The sequence below is a fragment of the Lonchura striata genome, chromosome 33, assembly GCF_046129695.1.
Source record: "Lonchura striata isolate bLonStr1 chromosome 33, bLonStr1.mat, whole genome shotgun sequence".
NCBI classification, from domain to species: domain Eukaryota; kingdom Metazoa; phylum Chordata; class Aves; order Passeriformes; family Estrildidae; genus Lonchura; species Lonchura striata.
The window spans coordinates 909670-928685 of record NC_134635.1 but is presented as its reverse complement, the minus strand read 5'-3'; the positions used below and the strand labels follow the sequence as shown (position 1 = coordinate 928685).

General features: G+C 63.3%; 4 protein-coding genes across 9 annotated transcripts; all 4 read right to left on the bottom strand.

Moving 5' to 3' along the window:
• Nucleotides 1-543: 543 nt before the first annotated feature.
• On the bottom strand, nt 544-2249 carry PMVK (phosphomevalonate kinase). The gene is made up of 5 exons (XM_021532308.2): nt 2145-2249; nt 1939-2002; nt 1226-1378; nt 1031-1160; nt 544-813 (listed from the first exon to the last, which is right to left on the bottom strand). The coding sequence occupies exons 1-5, from the start codon at nt 2225-2227 to the stop codon at nt 677-679; spliced, it is 567 nt and encodes a 188-aa protein (XP_021387983.1). The 5' UTR covers nt 2228-2249; the 3' UTR covers nt 544-676.
• Nucleotides 2250-2965: 716 nt separating this feature from the next.
• On the bottom strand, nt 2966-6455 carry PBXIP1 (PBX homeobox interacting protein 1). 2 transcript variants are annotated; one of them, XM_021532309.2, is made up of 11 exons: nt 6388-6455; nt 5828-5906; nt 5510-5615; nt 5358-5425; nt 5129-5267; nt 4807-5019; nt 4701-4724; nt 4545-4618; nt 4335-4460; nt 3276-4246; nt 2966-3194 (listed from the first exon to the last, which is right to left on the bottom strand). In XM_021532309.2, exons 2-11 carry the CDS (start codon nt 5885-5887, stop codon nt 3137-3139), a joined length of 1839 nt encoding a protein of 612 aa, XP_021387984.1. In that variant the 5' UTR covers nt 5888-5906; nt 6388-6455; the 3' UTR covers nt 2966-3136. The 2 variants fall into 2 exon arrangements, with proteins under 2 accessions (XP_021387984.1, XP_077645498.1); XM_077789372.1 differs by having other exon boundaries at nt 5828-5910; nt 6389-6433.
• A 134-nt stretch (nt 6456-6589) lies between these two features.
• Nucleotides 6590-8495, bottom strand: PYGO2 (pygopus family PHD finger 2). Its single transcript, XM_021532310.3, has 3 exons — nt 8346-8495; nt 8218-8267; nt 6590-8142 (listed from the first exon to the last, which is right to left on the bottom strand). Exons 1-3 carry the CDS (start codon nt 8467-8469, stop codon nt 7069-7071), a joined length of 1248 nt encoding a protein of 415 aa, XP_021387985.3. The 5' UTR covers nt 8470-8495; the 3' UTR covers nt 6590-7068.
• Nucleotides 8496-8761: 266 nt separating this feature from the next.
• SHC1 (SHC adaptor protein 1) lies at nt 8762-18945 on the bottom strand. 5 transcript variants are annotated; one of them, XM_021532238.3, is made up of 14 exons: nt 18898-18922; nt 16826-16909; nt 13082-13243; nt 12772-12842; nt 12391-12454; nt 12011-12130; nt 11556-11609; nt 11385-11436; nt 11076-11202; nt 10810-10978; nt 10558-10618; nt 10278-10445; nt 9933-10195; nt 8762-9668 (listed from the first exon to the last, which is right to left on the bottom strand). In XM_021532238.3, the coding sequence occupies exons 2-14, from the start codon at nt 16835-16837 to the stop codon at nt 9540-9542; spliced, it is 1452 nt and encodes a 483-aa protein (XP_021387913.1). In that variant the 5' UTR covers nt 16838-16909; nt 18898-18922; the 3' UTR covers nt 8762-9539. The 5 variants fall into 5 exon arrangements, with proteins under 5 accessions (XP_021387913.1, XP_021387915.1, XP_021387914.1 ...); XM_021532240.3 differs by lacking the exon at nt 16826-16909 and having other exon boundaries at nt 18898-18945; XM_021532239.3 differs by lacking the exons at nt 16826-16909; nt 18898-18922 and adding an exon at nt 18810-18893.
• Between the last annotated feature and the right edge of the window lie 71 nt (nt 18946-19016).

Genomic DNA, 19016 nt, shown 5'->3' with positions numbered 1-19016 from the left:
CCCCTCCTTTGTTTAACCCATTGGGTTCCCCCACGGGCATCCCCCCTCCTTTCATATGATCCCCCTTGATCCGTTTATGGAGGCTGGAGACTACGAGCAGCAGCTGGAGCCGGTGTTCCCATCCTAGGGGGGGTCACCCTGTGGATGGTAGGCGTGGTGTGTGTGTCTCACAGCATCCCCAAGGTTGGGGTCAGGGTAATGGTAGACCCGGAGTATGGGATATATACATATAGATTTATATAGGGCCCTAATCCCCCCTCAAAACCCCCAGCCCACCCAGGAACCACCACTCCCACACCCTGCCGTGCCCAGCTGTTCCAGGAGGGAGCAGATATGAGTGTATGAGTTTGGGCAGCAGATAATCCATAGGGAATTGGCTGCTAGAAACCTTATTAAAAGACACCATGAAACATCCAGCTGGTGGCCCCCTGCTTGGACAGAACTGCACTTCTGCCTCCCAGAAGCTGGGAAACCCACGGTGGGGGTGGGGCAGGATCACCTGTGTGTCCCATCCCCAGAAATGAGATACAGGCCCAGCGTGGCAGCGGTTCTCAGTGTCAGAGCTTTATTCCAGAACAGGAAGCATCATCAGCAGGAGGTGGAGGGGGACATGCTGAGGGGCTGGGGGGAAGGGAGGGATGATGCAGTCCCCAAGCCCCAGTGGAGAGACATGGAACTAGAGGCTGCTGTGGAGAGCCTGCACCAGCATCTCCAGCTGCTCATCCAGGGCCACCTTATCCCCGTCATTGGTGATCACCCAATCAAAGGCCACTCCCTGGTCCAGGCCGCACTCAGATTCAGCGTCGTCCACCCCTGGTAGCACAGAGCCCGGGGAGGCCCCAGGGATGGTCAGGATCTGTCTGTCTGTACCCTCACCATGGCCTCACCCCCCGGAGGCAGGGGCCTTGATCCAAAGCCTCTTGCTCCCACTGCCAAGGAAGGGTAGTGGAGGCAGCAGACCCGTGCCCATTGGGCAACCCCAGTTTTGGTGTCGCAGTCACACTAGGCGAAGTGCCCCTCACTTGCTCACCAGTGACAAAGACCCAGTTCCTCCTCTTCCTTGTCTCCTCAGTAGCCACCACCCGCACGGTCTGCACCACATCCCCGTAGGCGGCCCGGAACCACTCCACATCTGAGAGGCGCCGTGTGTCACTCACCACCTGCGCAGGGCTCCATCAGCACCCGTCCTGTGCCCCAGTGCCCCCGTGCGCTCCCCAAAGCTCACCCACACCGGCTGCTGCGCCCCCTGCACTGCTGCCCGGCAGAAGAAGCCGGGGTCGGCGTGGCGCTTCTCCTCGCCCCAGCGGATCATGTCCTGACGGAACCCCTCCTTGTAGGCGCTGGCATCCAGGAGTCGCTGAAAGTCGAGACCATGCTCCTGTGGGGAAGGGGGTTCAGTAGGCATGGTCCGGGCCAAGGAGTGTGGCGTGGCACAGCCATGGCTGCTGTGACACGCCACGCCTCAGCACAGCACGGTGGGATGGGATGGCTCAGCACAGCGCAGCACAGCACGCAACAGCTTGGCATGATGTGGTACAGCATGATCGTGGCATGGCACAACTTGGCACAGCATGTCCTGACATGGCTTGGTGTGGTGCAGTATGGCACAGCTCAGCACAGCATGGCAAAGCATCAGATGGCACAGCACGGTGCAGCAGCTCAGCACTGCGTGGCGCGGTGTAGTACGGCATGAGCATGGGAAGAGAGGACAGCAAAGCACATGCCCTGGCACAACTCAGTGTGGCACGGCACGGCTCGGTGTGACACGGTGCGAGCGTGGGACGGCACAGCACGCGGTAGAACACGGCAGTGTCCCGGCACGGCTCAGGATGGTGTGGCACTGTATGTCATGGTGTGGCACGGGGCGAGCGTGGGACGGCACAGCACGGCACGGGAGTGTCCTGGCACAGCTCAGCGGGGCGTGACACGGCTCGGTACCTTGGCGTACTGCTCCTTGAGGGGCCCGGAGAGGCGCAGGATGGTGCAGACATCAGGGCCCAGCCTGCGGGAGAGAGGTTCGCGGGACGGATACTGCCACCGGCTCCACTCGGCCAAGTCCCGGCCTCCCTGTCCTCTGGCACCATCCCTGCACCCGGTGCCTTCCCCGCCAACACGGCTGGCCCCGGTCCCGCCCCGCCCGGTACCGGCTCCGCAGCTCCTCGGCCACGAAATCCTTCCCCGATTTCCTCTTCCCGCTCAGCAGCAGCACCGCGCGCGGCGCCGCCATCGGCGCCCGGCCCCGCCCCGGCCCCGCCCCAGCCCCGCCCCGCCCCAGCCCCCGCCCCGGCCCAGCCCCGCCCCGCCCCAACCCCCGCCCCGCGGCGCCCCCTGCCGGGCGGAGCCCGCAGCGCAGCGAGGCTGCCCGGGGACATGGCGGGTCCTGCCCGGTAGCCCGCACTCCTCTGCCCCCTGCCCCCATTGCCTCCTCACACCCTCCATCCTCCTCTGACGCTCCCTTTCACCCGCACCCTGCTCCTCCCAGCATCTGCATTTCCCCAGCACTCTTCCCCAACAATCCCTACTCTTCTGCACCCTGCTTTCTCCCAGCATCCATTTCCCCCAGTACCCTCTTTTCTCTCCGAGCACCCTTCCTCCTCAACATCCCTATGCACCATCTGCACCTCACTTTTTCACCTGCCCCTCACTTCCTCCAGCACTCCCCTTTCCTTTTCACCGTTCCTTCTCTAAATCCCCATTTCTCCCCAGCATCCCCAATACCCTTTGTTCTCCCCCAGCAACCCCCTTCCCCTGCCTTTTCATCTGCACCCCCTCTGTCCCAGCAGCCCTTCCTCCTCCCTGCACTCCTTCCTTCCCTTTCACAGCACCTTCTTTGCCCACAGCACTTCAGTCCCCCCTCCTCTCCCCTTACACTCCCTATTCCTCCTCTGAACCCCCATTTCTCCAGCCCTCCTCCCTAAGCACCCTCCCTTCCCCCCACCCCCATTTCCCCACATCTACACATCTCTGCCCAGCAGTGATTTTATTCATGGTGGCAGTGCAGTATCACACAGTACATTTGGTTGGGGATGTGGCCCTACTTGGCCCTACAGGGTGTGATGGTCACTCCCAGACCCCCATAAACAGCATGTAGGGAGCCCTTGTGTGGGGGTGCTGGCACACTACTGCCCCTCTGGCTCTACCCACGTGTGCCATGCTGCCTTGGGGCTCTCTGGCTCCACACGTTCCCAGAGGCGCTGCAAGAGAAAGGAAGGTGTGATGGGCTGCAGTAGCAGGGGAATCCTTGGGGACCCCTGGCACTGCCCACCCCAGCTCACCCACTGTAGTGCCGCAGCATGTACTCCTCGAAACCATCAACCGCCTTCTTGTTGCCCCACTCCTGCCATGCCACATCCTCAAGCAGATCCTCCACGTCATCCACAAAATCGACAAATCGCAGGCGGTCATGGGCAAAGACACCGTCAGCTCTGAAGGCCCCATCAAGCTGCGGTGCCAGCTTCCCAAATTGTCTCCCCAAGCCCAGCTGCCCCATGAAGCTCTCCAGCAGCTGCAGGAACTGCACCTTCTGCACCGGCTCCAGCACAGCCCCAAGCACTTCCTGGCCCTCCTTGTGGGCACAGTCAGTCACCCCAGAACAGCCCTGTGGTGCCCGGTACCGCCTAAGCCAGGGCACCTCATGGGAATCATGGTGGGGGTGGCTGTGAGACGGCTTTCCCCAGGATTTGCCTGGCTTGTGTTCACGGGGAGGTTGGGGATCCTTCTTGTGGGGTTTGCCATGCTCTCTCCTCTCCTCCTTATGGGGGGACCCCCTGGTGCCATGCTGCTTGTGCCACCCGCTCTCCTTCTCCACCTTGAATGGCTTCTTCCAGGCTGTGGAGAATGACCCCAAGCCCTCTGCCTCCAGCACCTGGGCCAGGTGCTGCTCCAGGATGCTTAGTTCCTCCACAAGCCCCTTGAGATCCCCAGAGCCCCGCGCACGGTCCAGGGTGTCTGCCAGCTCCTGCCGCAACGAATCCAGGCTGCCGTGCCACCGTGCCACGGCCTTGCCACGCCCCGGCACGCCTGTGGCACGAGGCTGCTCTGCCGCTGGCTCCCTGCGGCTGCCCGGGGCCCCTGCGGCCTGCAGGCGCTGCAGCTCAGCCTGGGCCTCCCGCAGCGCCGTCACCTCCCGCTCCAGCGCTGCGCGCAGCCGCACGTTTTCTCTGGCCAGACTCTGCTGCTGCGCCCCGGCCGTGGCTGCCTCACCCTCGCTCTTGTGCAGCAGTGCCCGCAGATCTTCTTTGTGGGCCTGGGGCAGGGGCGGGGGGCTGTGAAAGAGGTGGCAGCAGGAGAGCAGCACCGGGGCACAGCACAGAGACGTGGTACTGGTCACCAACCTGTAGCTCCGCCTGCATGAGCCGGATCTCCTGGTTCTCTTTGGCCAGCTTGTCCAGGAGCTGGCTCATGGACTGCATGTTCTGTGAGCCCCCAGCATCTGCCAGAGGGGGCTCCTGCTGGGAGTCCTGGAGGACAGGAAGGTTGGGAGCCCTGGGGGCATTGAGGACACCCTCTGCCCTCACTCAGCCCTGCTTGAGACCCCTCCTTACATTGCTGTCTACGGACAGCAGTGACTCCTGCTCCCCAGCAGCCAAGTCCCAGCTCCCCACACTCTCCACAGGGCCTGTGGAAGATGACATGGGTCTGAACGTCCAGGCTGCTGCAGGATGTCCCCCTACCCAGGTGGGCCAATTGCCTCTACTCACCATCTGCCACATCGTAGATACCACCTGGGGAGAGGAGGGGACAATGGGGGGGATGTCTGGACCCCACCCTGTCCCTGGCGTCTCGGCCATTGGGATTCCCACTTACCAGTGATGATCAGCAGCCCCACAGCAACCAATGCCAAGGCACCGAACAGGTACTTGTTCATACTAAGCCCATCATCACCAGTATCAGGTGTCCCCCGGTGTGAGGCAGGTGTGACAGTGGGGGGCTCAGGATGGGGCTTGTGGCCCTTCCGCCAGCGCAGCCCCTCCATGTTATCATCACTGCTGGTGCAGGACACATCCTCTGTTGTTGGCCCTAGGGGAAGATGGAGGGGGGGGGGAACCTCCAGGGAGGGTCTACACCTAAACACTGCCAGCACAGATTCCTCCAGGAAAGTCCCCTGTCAGGGGGGGTGTCCCCTGACCTGCTTGAGGGGTGTCAGGGCAGGGTTGTGGCTCAGCCTCAGCTTTCAGCTCCTCCTGCTCATCGCCCTCCAACACGCTGGGCTCTGCAGAGCCATCCAGAGCAGGCACTGCCTTGGAGTCCTCACATTCCTCTGGGTCCTGCAGACAGGCACTGGCACATGGGGTATCCCTGTGTGGGGAGCACCCCACCAGTTCCAGCTCACCCCCAGCCCCCCGGTTCTGACTCACCCCCTGCCCGCTGCCCTCAGGGCACAAAGTCTGGCTGGGGAAGGTAGTGGCACCATTGGTGGTCACAGCTGGGGAGAGGCAGAGCATGGGGATGAGACAGTGACACAGGACAGTGACACCAAGCTTGCCCCATACCCATGGTGGCTGCCTGCCTGTGACTGTGTCCTGAGTGCCTTCATCCTCCTCTTGCGGTTCCTCATCGTCAGACCTGCGGGAGGCTGAGTCCTGCTCTGGACCCACCGTGTCAATGGGCAGACCCTAGGGGAAGGGAGTACACAGGAACACAACTTTAGCCCCGACCTCCATGTGCCTGCAGCCCCGGGTAGGCACTGGTACAGTAGGGTGTGCCTGGGGGTCTCCAGCTCTGGGGGGCTGCCCTAAGGGCCCCAAGGCATGGGGTCCCAGTTCTGGGATGTTGCCCTGGAGATCTCAAGCAGTGAAGGTCTGCTCTGGGGGTCGAGAGCCCTCACCTCACTGCCCGCCAGCACCCAGCTGCTCTCTGAATCTCGGGGATCCAGTTTCTCCGCCATAGGGACAGTCCAGTGCTACCTGCAAGGGGACAGACGGACGGACGCACGGACAGCGGGACATGACCCAGCTCCCAGTACCAGCTGATGTGACCGGGAGAGCCATGGTGCCGGTGCCAGCCAGTCCCTGCAGCCTGTAGCTGGGAGGCTTTCAGGGAGTCCCGGTGCACCCCCACTGACACCAGCTGCCGCCGCGGGGTATTTTTAGCCGGTGATGCGACCCAGCAGGTGGACGGGTGACTCGTGGCCTGGCGTGGGGGAACCAGGGGCCCCGGTCGGGATCCCACCGCCCCACAGCAAAGCGGCAGCACCGGACGGGGCAGCTCCCGCCCCGCTCTTTTCCCCCCACCCCCGTCTGAGACCCAGAACCGGCCCGGGGGTGACGGCCCCGCCGCTGACAACCCGCTCCTCTCCGCTTCCCAGGGGCTCCCCGAGCAGCGCCCGCGCCCCCGCGCCGTCCCGGGCCGTCCGGGCCTGCAGCGGCGGCTCCGCCGTGCCGGTACCTGCGCCCGCCGCGTCCGGCCGGGAACTTTCCGCGGGGCCGCCGCCGCCCCGGGCCGGGGCGCGCACGTGACGCGCGCAGCCAATCGCAGCCCGCGGCGCGAGGGGGCGGGGACAGCGGGCGCGGCCCCGCCGGTACCGAGCGGCGCCCCCCGCCCCACCCGGTGCCAAACACACACCGACAGCCGCGCACACACACCGACACGCGATTTAACAGTTTTATAACGACGGTACAAAAATTTCCATCAACGACTGGCTAAAACGGACGGACCTGGGGTGGGGAGCGGGTACCGGGACCGTCCCCAGCACCGGAGCAGGGGGCAGCGGGACTGCCCCGTCAATGTGGAAGGGGACACCAGGAGCGCTGCACAGTCCCGGAGATGGCCCCTGCAAGGGTAATAACCGAACTGGGGGCAGCGCTGTGATGCACCAGGAAGGCTCAGCCCTCACCGAGCCGGTGCACCGGAGTCAGAGCCTTGCCCATAGTGAAGGCGTGACACCGGCATGGCCAGCACCGTCCCGGGTCCCCTGGTAGGTCCTGGTGCCAGGCAGTGCCCAGTGAGCAGCCACAGCCAGCGCATGGCAGTGGCTCTCTGGCTGGCGGGGGGGGCGACAGCTACAAAAAATGGGTGTTTGGTCCTAAATCGGTGGGGGAAAGCTGTACAAGGCGGCTGAACGGTGGCTCAGCCGTCGTTGGCGGTCACCAGCTGTCCCATGCCCTCCCGGATGTAGACCGACTGGATCTCCTTCGTCTTGAGGCAGAAGTCACAGGCCCAGACGGCAGAGGCCTCCGTGGTGAGCAGCCCGTAGGCATTCTCGGTCATCCCCGTGCACTCTCGGTGGAACCACTTCTGGCAGGAGGCCTCGCAGAGGATGGCGTCCTGGTCATCGTTCACCTCATTGCGACAGGCCCCGCAGGGGTACACGAGCCCTGGAGGCGGCTGGTGCCCCGAGGCGCTGCTGGCCTTGCCGGGGGGCGGCAGGGGGAGGCTGTTGGTCTCAGGGGTGCTGGCGCTGCGCCCGGCGCTGCTGGGGGCGAAGCCCGGCTGTGCCCCGTTGACGGTGGCGGGGGAGCCCGAGTGCTGCTCCTGGGCGAAGGTGCTGGGGGGAGGGTTCTTGCCCCCCTCTTCGCTGCTAGCAGGGAAGCTGGGATCCGCCCCAGGGAAGGGACTGGCTGTGGGGGGCAGGGGTGGCATGTTCTGCCCGGGGCGCTGCATGGGCGATTGTCCAAAGAGGTTGCTGGGCTGGCTGAAGCGCTGAGCCACTGCCGGGCCCCCGGGGGGGTTGAGGGCTGGCCCGGGTCCCATGTCCCCCCGCGGGGGCTGCCCCATAGTGGGGGACATCATGGGCCCGAAGCCGGCAACAGGCCCCTGCATGAGCTGCCCCATAGGGGGGCTGAAGTTCTGTCCAAGGGGCTGGCTGAAGGGCTGCCCGGCGAAGCTCAAGCCCCCCGGCTGCACGTAGTTTGGATTCTGGGGGGGCATGCTAAAGGCCGGGCCCATCTGCCCGGGGGCGAACGGGGGGGGCTGCCTCCGCAGGGGCTGGGGACCCCCGCCGTAACCGGGGGGCACCTGCGGCGACATCCCCCCCTGCATGCGGAAACCGCCGAAGGGGACGGGGCTGCCCAGGAAGGGGGCAGGCGGCGCCCCCACCTTGGGGGTCCCGAAATCATCCTCGAAGGGGTTGGAAGCCACCAGGTGGTCCACCATGGGAGTGGGCGGCGGGGCGAACTCCGAGAGGTGCGAATAGGCAGGGCCCTGCGGGGAGAAGGTGGCGGTCAGGGCCGCTGCGGCGCGCCCCCGGGCCCCGCGCCGCCCCGAGCCCGGCCCTACCTGCGTGTTGGACTTGCGCCGCTTCTTCTCGGGGCTCTTCATCTGCAGCCCTGCGGGGACAAGCGAGGCCGCGTCAGCGCAGCCGGGGCGACCCCCGCCCACCCCGGTCCCGGCCCACCAGCGCTCACCTGCCTTCCCCTGCTTCCGGCCGGGCCCGCCGGGCGCAGCGCTGCCCGCGGGGTGCGGGGGCCCCGGCGGGGCCGGCGGGGCCGGGACCGCTCCTTCCAGCTTCTCTGCGTGCGGGGCCGCCATAGCCCTCAGCGCGCGCGCGCCGCCGCCATGGCCCGACCGCAGCCGGAACCCAGGCGGGGCCAATCACAGCGCGCGGGGGGCGGCGCCGACGGGCACGAGACGCGTCAATCACCGCAGACTCCCGCCTCACCCGCCAGGCGGACCAAACCAAACGCAGCGCGATGGAAGGGGGGGCAGACGGGCCAAACCACGCACGAGGTCCCAGGGGGGAAGGAAGAGGACGAGGTGCAGCGCCCGCAGGGAAGAACCGCCCGCCCGCAGCGACCCCTCCCAGCTCACACCAGCCAGGGCCTAGAGAAATACCAACTTTAATACAACCGCCAGTTCCTTTGGTATAGCGGGGCAGGGGCCTGGGGCTGCGAGGGGCGGGCTGCGCTTTGGCTTGGGGGGAGTTACACTGTGCATGCAGGGGGGTCCTCCCGCCAACCCCCCGGGGCTGCCAGAGTTGCCCTTGGACGGGCAGGGAGGAAGGGGACGTGGTGCTGGCACGTGTCCTGGAGCACAAGCATGTCACGGTGGGGTACAGGGTGCTGGGAGCACGGGGGAGGCTCTGCAACCAGCCCCTGCCCTTGCATAAGAGTGTGGGACCTGCGGGGTCAAGGCACAGAGTTAACACGTAAAGTGATCTGGTACAGTCGAGGGCCTCGTGCTTGGGGGAGCGGAGCCCCCCACGGGCCCCCTCCTTGGCCCAGGGGCCAGAGATAAGGACAGGCTGCCTCTGGCTCAGGGGGGCTCAGCCCTGCCAGTCCCGAGCCCGTGCTGGTGAGCACGAGAGTGGCTGTGGCACAATAGCAGGGCTGGGTTTTGGTAGGAGCTGAGCTGCTCTGCAAAGGCTGGAGCTGGAGGGGCATGGGCTTTGCAAGAACAGTTCCCTACCCTGCAGGCACTCACAGCCTGAACCCCCCTATGGCCACCAGCTCCATGTGGTGAAAGGAGAGAGGCCTGTCCTCAGCCAAGTCCGTGCTCAGTCCTGGGTGGAGCACCTGGAAGAGTCTGAGGGCTCCCTGGGGCATGGAACACGGCCAGAGGGCTGCGCACTGGGGGTGCCGTGCACTGGGGTCCCTGGGCGCTCACAGTCTCCTCTCCACTGGCTGCTGCAGGCACATCTCACTGCCGGCCGAGATGATGGGCAGGTGATTGTCCATGTGGTAGCTGATGAGGTGGCTGACGCTCTCAAAGCGATGATCTTTTGTCCGCACCTGGGGGGCCAGAAAAGGGGCGCTCAGGAGGCTGTCAGTGCCCCTGTGAGGCCAGAGCTACCACCCTCCATGGCATGGGCTGGGCACAGATCTGGGGCTGCAGTTTCAAACCCATGCTCCGCCAGGCCCCGTCCATCCCCAAAGCCAGCCCAGAGCTGTCCCCTGACAAGCACTGCAGAACCTCAATGCTCTGGTGGCTCTTGTAAGCCCTAGGACCCCCCATGCTGTCCCAAGCTCCATCCCCAGGCCCCTGTGTGGACTCACCACTCCCTCGGGATCGACGAGCAGCAGATGCTTGGGCTGCCCACCCTGCAAGCCAGTCAGCACGTACTGGCCCGGGGTGGTGGTGCTCTCCCGCACCAGGAAGTCTCCATTCACCTTCAGCAGTTTCTCAGCCTCCTTGCGGTTCATCTTCCCATGGTACCAGGGCTCCCGCCTCAGCTGCTCCTCCATGGAGGCCACCACCTGGGCGGGAGGCAGCCCCACAGGCACAGATGGGGGCACACGCAGGGCATCTTCAAAGGGCTCTGCAAGGACAGAGGAGCAGGGGCACCATGACCAAGCCCACAGCCACCCTGGGTGCCCTGGCTGCAGCCACTGTTTACTCACTCATGTCGAAGAGGTCCCTCTGCGTGCTGCCATTGGCTGTGGCAGGGGTGCCAGAGGCTGAAGCTTGGCGTGTCTTGTCTATGTTCTGCACGTTGACATAAGACGGGTCATCAAAGAGGTCTGTGCGGCCAGACGTGCCTGCTGGAGCTGGGTATTTCTCTCTCCCTGCTACCAGGAGCACTGTGGTCAGCAGGGCTTCAACCCACCTTGGCCCCTCACCAGTGCCCACCATCAGAGCACTGGGGTCCATGGAAGAGGATGGAGACACCCATCACATTACCTTGGGCTGGAGCATGCTGCTTCTGGGGGTCACACTCCCCACTGCATGACTGGCCGACAGGCTGCAGGGAGAGGCAGTGATGAGCCCCCATCCCCTTTCCTGCTCACCCCCCATCCTGCTCCCCACACCCCAGGCTGCCAGAGACACCGGGGAGACACAAATCACCTTCAGCAGAACCCATGGCTCAGTCAGGGTCTCTACATCTCCCTTATAAGACGGTGCCTCCCCAAGAGGACATGCCCAGAGCCTCACCAGTGTGGCACCCAAGTGATTTGGGGTCTGAGCAGCCCCATCCTGCAGCCGCATGTCCACGACTCCCCCAATGGGAGGTTCCTTGCCGGGGAAGTCGTTGTAGTACTGGTGATCTGGGGCTGGTTCCTCCTCTTCTTCATCCCAGGCAGAGCCATCAAACCCCGCCATCCTGGGAGAGCACAGCACAGATAAGCCTGTGACAGCAGCCACGGCTGCATCCCCTCTCCAAAACCACCTTCCTCCTTGACACACCACCCTGCTCTGACCTGTCGTGGGGGGTCACCAGCTTTGGAGGGTTCTTCAGGTACTGCTTGAAGCGCAGCTCGAAGGCCTGCCCGATGGTGCTGATCACATCCTGTGCCAAGCCTTCAGGACACTCCAGGATATGGCAGGCTGGGTAGAAAATGGTGGGGTGGGATTGTGGAACTCCAGCACCAAGGTTCTCCACCCCAGAGCCTGCCCTGTACACCCCAGAGCTTTCTTATGGGTCATCCAGTTCCCCCCGCTATGTTGAGCTGATTCTGAACACCTCCAAAGTGGGGCTTTGGCATCGAGGACCCTTGCAGCACCCTCACCTCTCTGATTGACGGGGTCTTTGGCAACATAGGCAACATACTCGGCTGTGTCCTGTGGGTGAGACAGCAGCAGTGAGACAGGGCTGCTGGGGAGCACCGGGCTCGAGAGCTGGGCAGGGGGCAGGAGAGGCGCCCACACAGGGCATGGATGGGACCCTGCTGGGTACTCACCGGGTCTCCCCCTGATGCAAAGGATATCGACTGCATGTGGTGGTTGGCGATGATCTGCAAGGTGGAGAGCTTGTTGGACATAGCCAGGAATTTCTTGTCACCCACCCAGGGGTGGCACATCTCGCTCCTCCCCACTCCATGGGGGCTCAAAATCCTCCAGAGCCCTGGTTATGAGCCACAGACCCACCAGGAAAAGGACTGGGACATCACCAGGAGTGGGGTCAAAACCAGGAGATCTGACCCCAGGCAATGGGACTTGGATCTCATCATCTCCAGGAGAGATCCCACAAAGCACATCAGCCCCAGGGACTGCGGGGAGGGAAGCACTCATCTCACAGTCCATCCAGACATTCCCTGGGGAGGCTGGGGGCATCCCCTGCCCCAGCAAGATCTGGGGTGAAGTACATGAGGATTTCTGCTTGTCCAAAGCTAACCCAACCCCTCCCCATTCTCACCTGCTTGCAGTCTGAGGCCATGAGGTTGAGGCTGCTGGTGGAGATGGTCAGGGTGATGGGCATGCCTGCAAACTTCAGGTTGCTCTTGCCCAGGATGGAGTTCAGGGAACGGCTGCAGGGCTAGGGGCAAATGGTAGCGTAGAGAAGGGGCTCCCCAGTCCAGACAGCCCAGCAGCAGGAGGACAGGACACATCCCACTGCTTCCACAGCAGAGATGGGCACCTTGTCCTCACCAGTGGCCCTGACCCAAGCCTCAGCTGGGAGATCACAGCCCTGGGCTGACCAGCACAGCAATGCCAGCTGGGCTGAGATCTGGTCCTTGGCCCTGTTCCCAAACCAGCCACAAACACTCCCCCAGCAGCTTCCCAGTCAGGCCTCACCTTCCTTCTCCTCACGGCTCCCTTGGCACCAGGCACAGCCTCACATACCAGCCCAATGGCCTCCCTGCAGGGAGTGCAGTGAAATGTCAACCCCCACAGTGCCTGCCTTGCCCCAAGACCCTCCCAGCCACGGCATAGTCAGGATAGTGGGGACACAGGTATCAGCACAGGACAGACAGGGTGACAAAGTGGAAGCTCTCAGGCAGTGCCAGCTGGGCCTCTTTGGGTGGGCAAAATGTACTGGAATTAGTATTTGATGGTCTGCAGCTGCCCCTGGCCCCCACTGAAAGCCCCATGTGCTACCAGGGGCTTGCCTAGGGCTCAGAAAACTTCCTCATCCCTCCCTAAAAGGAGCAGTCCCTGGGGAGAGGCAGAGCTCACCTGGTCACCTGTGTCCTGGTGTTGAAATCCAGAGCCCTCATGGATTGGAGCACTTCCACACAGCCCATGTACTGTGCAAGAGAGCAAGGTGAGCTTGGCCAGCCATGGAGTTTGTCCCCCATGCAGGCAGGGAGGGGGCTGGGGCCTCAAGCACCCCATCTCTGCAGCAGTAACTTCTCTGGGAATCCCACTGCCCATTGCCCTGCCCTGTCCCCCACCCCTCCCTAAAGAGCACGGTGCATCCTAACACCAGGAGGTCCCAAATCCCCACCGTGACCCTTCCCACTCTCCCCCAGTCCCCAGCACTCACCCGGACATGGTAGGAGACCCCAGAGCCCATGACCTTGTCATCCGGATGCAGCCAGCCACGGGTGGGCTTATTGACAAAGCTGCCGTGACGAGTCCACTCATCACCCCCCAGCTGGCCACCTTCCACCCGCGTCTTCTTCCCACAGCTCAGCTTGTTCATATCCTGGGAACAGACAGTGACAGGTCTCACTGAGCCGGGGCTGGCAGCAACCCCTGGCATTAGTGCTGGCATCCCAGGGGGACCAGGCTCCCCTGGGCTGCTGCTGGCTGAAGAGCCCCGCAAGCTGAGCAAGTTGGCAGGATTGGAGAGCTTCAGGTTGGCCATTTTGGGGAAGAAGGAGCAGAGGGTGGTAGGGCTCTCCTCCAACTCAGGCGAGAGCTCCCCGAGAGGTGCAGCATGGCTGAGGGAGGAGGACAGGGAACCAGGCAGAGACTGCATGCTTGCAAGGGACTCCACTGGAGAGGGCAGGACTCCCAGGCCCGCCACGGCCTCCTCCGGAGAGGAGACAGACTCGTTCCGCAGGTGGCTGTATTTGCTCTTTTGCAGGAGATCCATGCTCGAGACGGGTGAGAAGGGCCACAGCTGCCCTGTCCAGAGTGGCAGTAGGGTGGATGCAGCCAGCTCACAGGGCCTCACAGGGGCCCCCCAGAGAGTCCGAGTGCCCGCAGCCGCCGGGAAGCTGCCCCCAAGCAGAAGCCTTGGCTGAACTCTGCGCTAGGTCCACGCCAGCCTGACATGACTGGCACGGAGAGCTGGGCCTGGGATGGTGGCAGCAGGTCCAGGGGCTGCCCAGACCTGTGCAGGCACAGCCGATCAATCGTGATCAGCGTCAGCAAGGATGTGCAGATCCATTCAGACTGAGAGCAACGCGTTACGGCAGGGAGGAAATGGGGCCGCAGCGACACCCTGGGGAGCTGCTGGCTCAGGGAGGTCAGCTCAGAATGCTCTGGCCCCAGCCTGGAGGTCCTCAAGCCCCTTGCTACTTCAACACCAGGCCAGAAACAAAACCCATTGTCTTCATCCAGGACCAGATCCAGCTCCCTCTGCCCTGCAGCAGGGTTCAGCACGGCCACCCTCCGCCCCACAGCTCGCTCCAGCCCCTGTGCCACTGCCCGCTAAGAGAAAATCAAAAGCATGAATATTTAAAGCCCGGAGATGAGGCAGACACAGAGCGCATCCAAGCCCATCCCAGCCCTGCTCCGAGCACTGTCCAGGAGGGAACAAGGTCCTTCTGTGGCAGCCAGCGCCACGCAACCCACGTGTCGGCGGGGAGCAGCTGCTGTTGGCTTGCTGGGCTCTGCTGGGGGGAGCAGCGATGCTGAGATGACACCGGTGCTCGCAGCTTCCTGGAATACAGGGACATGCAGTCCTTTGAGAGCACAGATCTTGCCTGGAGGGCTGGTGGGAGAAAGAGGAGGACGGCCAGGAGCAGGATACAGGTAGGCTGCGCGCTGGGCAAGGCAGGGCTCAGCACAATCCCCCAGTCGTGGTGGGGAGCCTGTGGGAGAGGCTGCAGATAATCGCTGCTGCTTCCCGCATCCCAGCTGTTCCTCCCGGGAGAAAAGATGAAGGGGCTGCGGCTGATCGGAAGAGCTGTGCTGACTCACAGGCGGCGGGGCAGGCTCTGCCCGCGGCGCGGGCTGCGCTGGGGCTGGGGCGCAGCGCAGGAGGGGCTCCCGGCGAGGGGTGGGGACGCAGTGCTTATCTGGAGCAGAAAAATCAAGGTCACAGGCGGAGCTAGCGGGAGCGGGCGGCAAGAACGTGCTGGGGGCAAAGTTGGCCCCTGCAGCCTCGGGGAGCTGTGTGACACTCCCACCTGTGGATCAGGGGGCTCAGGGCAGGTCTCCCCTGTTCCCCTTTCCTCAAGGCACTTGCATGCAGCAGGAACTTGGGCCAACCCGACTGTCCTGCCCTCCACAGCCTTGGCCCCACTGAGGGACAAGAGCTCTCCCCACTCCACTATGGTCCCACTGAGGGACAAGAGCTCTCCCCCCTTTACCACCTATAGGATGAAGCAAGGAGTTCAGACAGAACCCAACCCCTGATGCATCACAAGCCAGAGTCTTACCAACCACCAGGTGCTCTGTCCACCAAACCAAAACTGGGTAAATCCAGGCCAAGGAAAAGGCTCTCCCTGCTTGGAGCACTGCTTGGCACTAGCAGCTGCCTGCCCCACTTCACAAAGCCTGGCACACTGCCATGGGGACAGGGAAAGGAAAGCCAGAACAGGGCTGGAAATTGCACCTACATGATGCGAGGGGCAGCAGCACACGCGAGTGGGCCAGTCACTGATGTACCTCCTTGGCCATGCACACTAGCTCTGTGAAAGCCAGCCCCCCAGCTCAGCCATGGTGGTCCCACAGGCAGAGAGCTGTGCTGGCTGTTCCACAAAGTGCTTGTCCCCTCCAGGGGCCCCCGGCTGTTCAGTGCTGTGACCTTCCTGTGGCCGCAGCACCACTCCTCTAAAGAAAAGCAGGAAGCCCGGAGCCAGGAAGTTGCTGGCCCAGTGAGGGGCCAGTGCAGCCCTGTTGCCAGGGGAAGCTGGCTGGGCAGTATCAAGTGGCCGTGGAGCAGTGGGGTTTGCCCGTGATGGCCTGGCCACTGCTTGATGTGGGCCTAGGTTTGCTTGGCACGGCAGCTCTGTGAGCCCTGATGCTCCCCCAGGATAAGAGCAGAATGGAATTGCAAGGGGGCAGGAGTGTCTCCTTGGCCCCTTTCCACCACCCCAGGGCTTGGAGCAGCCATCACCTACAGGCAGAAAAGGGCTGATAAGCTCCCCAGCTGAAGCTCCTGCTCAGACGCATCTCTGCTTTTATAAGCTAGAGTCATTCCTGATTTTCTCAGAACCTTCGAGGCCAGTCTGCCCACATCACTCAACAGCCTGTTACAAGACGCATTGCAGCTCCCAGGCCTTGGAGACCAGAGGTGCTACCATCACAGCTCCCTCAACCCCAGAGTCCACCCCAGGGCATCAGAGCTCCCTCCCAGTGGGCTCCGAGTGCAAAAGGCAAACCTGGAAATATGTGAAGACACAGAACACCAGCCCTGCCTGAACAGGCAGTCCCAAGCCCCATCCCACAGGCTGCAGCCCTTCCCTTTGCCACGCAGATGCCAGGAGCTCCTGCCCCTGCAGCAGAGGATGAGCAGAGCAGCTGGAACAACTGCCCCCAAGGGGCTCTGGGGACATATCCTGGCCCAGCTGCTCCATGTGCCCTGCCACCACAGAAAGACAATGGATCATGAGAAACAGAAGGATGTGGACTACTTTCAGGCACCTGAGAGTGGGACTTCACACATCAGCCGGGGCAAGGAAGAGAAGCAGAGTGGGGATGCTCAGGGCTCCACTACCAACATCCTCCCTGGAAAAAACCTGGGAGCCAGAGGCCTGGAAAATACTAGTGGTTTGGCAAGAAATTGCAGCAAGGTGCAGATGGCTACACATACAGACCTCGCCCTGGGCAGGAGACCCCCTCTGCCCAACTGCAGTCAATGCTGAACCTCTGAGGCAGGGGTAAAGCAAAGGAGAACACTCAAATCCAGCCAATAGCTGATTTTTCCCTCACACATCACAGCAGCATCGAACAACATTTACGCATTCCTGCACACAACCTCTCCTTCGTTCTGAAGAGGGGGTTAGGAGATACCAGTGGAGATCTGGGGAAGAGGCTGGAGACCTCCCAGAAGGCAGAGGAGGCAGGCAGGATCCACCACCGAAGCCACTTAGCCCTCCACCGAAGTCCTTACCACATACTCCATCGCCGGCGGAGGGCAGGGCAGGCCCTGGGCAGGGAGCAGAGACACACAGCCCCTCTCGTCTGGCACTCCGACCTGCGGTTCGGGGACAAACAGGGAGTTAGCCAGCCCTGTCCCAGCCCGCTGAGGTGGGTGGGGGCCACGGTGCCAAGAGGCAGACCCTGCTCCTCCATGCTGTCCACAGGTGGATGGGGCTGTGGCTGCCATGCAACCTGCTGCTGGCACAAAGAGTAAGAGAAACCTGGAAGCTGCCTTCTTCCCATTGGAAATAAGATGGAGCTGGAATGCGCTGGGACAGGAAGAAGAGGTTGAGCCCTGCTTACACTGGCAAATGGCATTGTGGGCCTAGAGTCACTCTGTGACCCAAGAAAAGTGCTGAAACCGATCCTTGCCCAGCCTAAAAACCAGTACTGGAAAGCCACATGCAAGGATGGAGAGCAAAAGCAACCAGAGGGGCAGAACTGCCCCCTCCTCCATCCCCTCAGCTGGCATCCTGATGCAAAATTATAGACAGAGCCCCCAGGGCTGTGTCCCTTCCTCCCAGGGGAACTGGTGAAGACAGGAGTCGTGGAAAGACTCTACAAGTGGTGAGCTGGCAGAGGCAGGAAGCTCTGCAAGGGGAAAACAAGGCAAGCAAAGCACTTTTCTCACTCTTCTGACTCCCACTGCCATTGCCTAGTGAGGCAGTCCAGGCCAGGCTGGTGGAGCAGTGAAGGGCAGCAGACATGATTTACTGCTTGGCAGCAATTGTACCTTTATCTGCAGCCTGTGCCAGCTGTCGCCAGTAGCTTGGAAGGCAGCAAGATAAAGGAGAGCTATGCTTGGCCATGGCAGTGGAGATTGACCCTTGCAGTACCACGCCACCGCCAAGCAGAGGTGGCGACCACATCCTTTGGACATCGGGCACCGAGGATGGTGCCAGGGAAGGAGCATCATCACCCAGAGCCAGGGTGCTCAGCCTTACCACAGCCCATTTGTGTCCCTCCTGAGGATGGAACACTGCTATGCACAGCTTCACAGGGTGCCCAGTCAAGGCATTCCCCCACCAAAAGGCAGCAGGTGGATCCTGAAGCCCTCCTTGGCTGAGAGGAGATGGCATCTTCAGCCCTTCTGTTACAGGCTGACACCAGGGCAGCCCTGGCAAGCACCACAAAGCAGTGCCCTTTGCCCATAGACTTCTGTAGCGCCAACGTGGCAAGCAGGGCCCAGGTCACATTTCCTTGGAAGCCATGTCCGTGGTCTATAATCTGTGTGGGTGACCCCATTTAAGAGATTCGAGGGGAGAAGCAAGAACAGATGGACACAACACTGCTGGAGAGCAGACACAGATCTCCAAGGGGGAGCAGCTACCCCTTTCCACAACAGCTGAGTAAGCTCCAGGTACTCAGTGCTGCCTTACTTTGACGTACGAAAGGCAGGAGGGCAGAGCCCAGCCCCGCAGAGGGCGAGGAACCCTCCAAACCCAGCCGCTGTCCCGTTCCTGCCGGAGGTCATGCCAGTCTTGGGGCTCGGGGTTCTCCCTAGACCCTGCAGCACCTCTACAGCCGGTGTCCGTCCCGTGTCTCGCACCAGCACGGGGTGGGGAACGCAAGCCTGAGCCCCAGGCACACGCAGCCGGCCGCCACGTCGGGTGGGTCACCCCGGAACCTCAGCACAGCACGACACCGGCTCCTCCAACCCCCGTCGGGCGGCATGCAGGAGGCTCCGGGCCTGCCCCACGGCCAGGCTCCCTCACGCAGGGCAAACGAGGCAGCTAGGAAGGGCGACTCGGCCCTCACAGCACTGGGAGCGGCGGCGGCAGAACCCCCACTCGTTTCCGCGGAAGGCGGCGGCGGCGGCGAGCGATGTGGCCTCAGTCCAGCGACACTGCGGCCGCGGGGGCACCGCGGGGCCTGGCCGGGGCTCCCGGGCCCGGCGCGGGTCCCCCCTCCGCCATCCGCGCGCGCCCTCACCGCCCCGGCCGGCGCGCGCTCACCGGGCACCATCGGTCACGCGCGGGCCTCGCGCCGCCGCTCCCGCCGCTCCCGCGCGCCCCCTCTCCCGCCGCCCCCGCCGCCACTCACTTCCGGCCCGCGCCCCTCCGGCGTGGCCCCGCCGCGCCCGCGCCACGTGACCCGCGACGGCCAATCGCGGCCCGCGCCCGGCCCCGCGGGAAGCGGCGCCGCGGCCCCGCCGTGTCGCG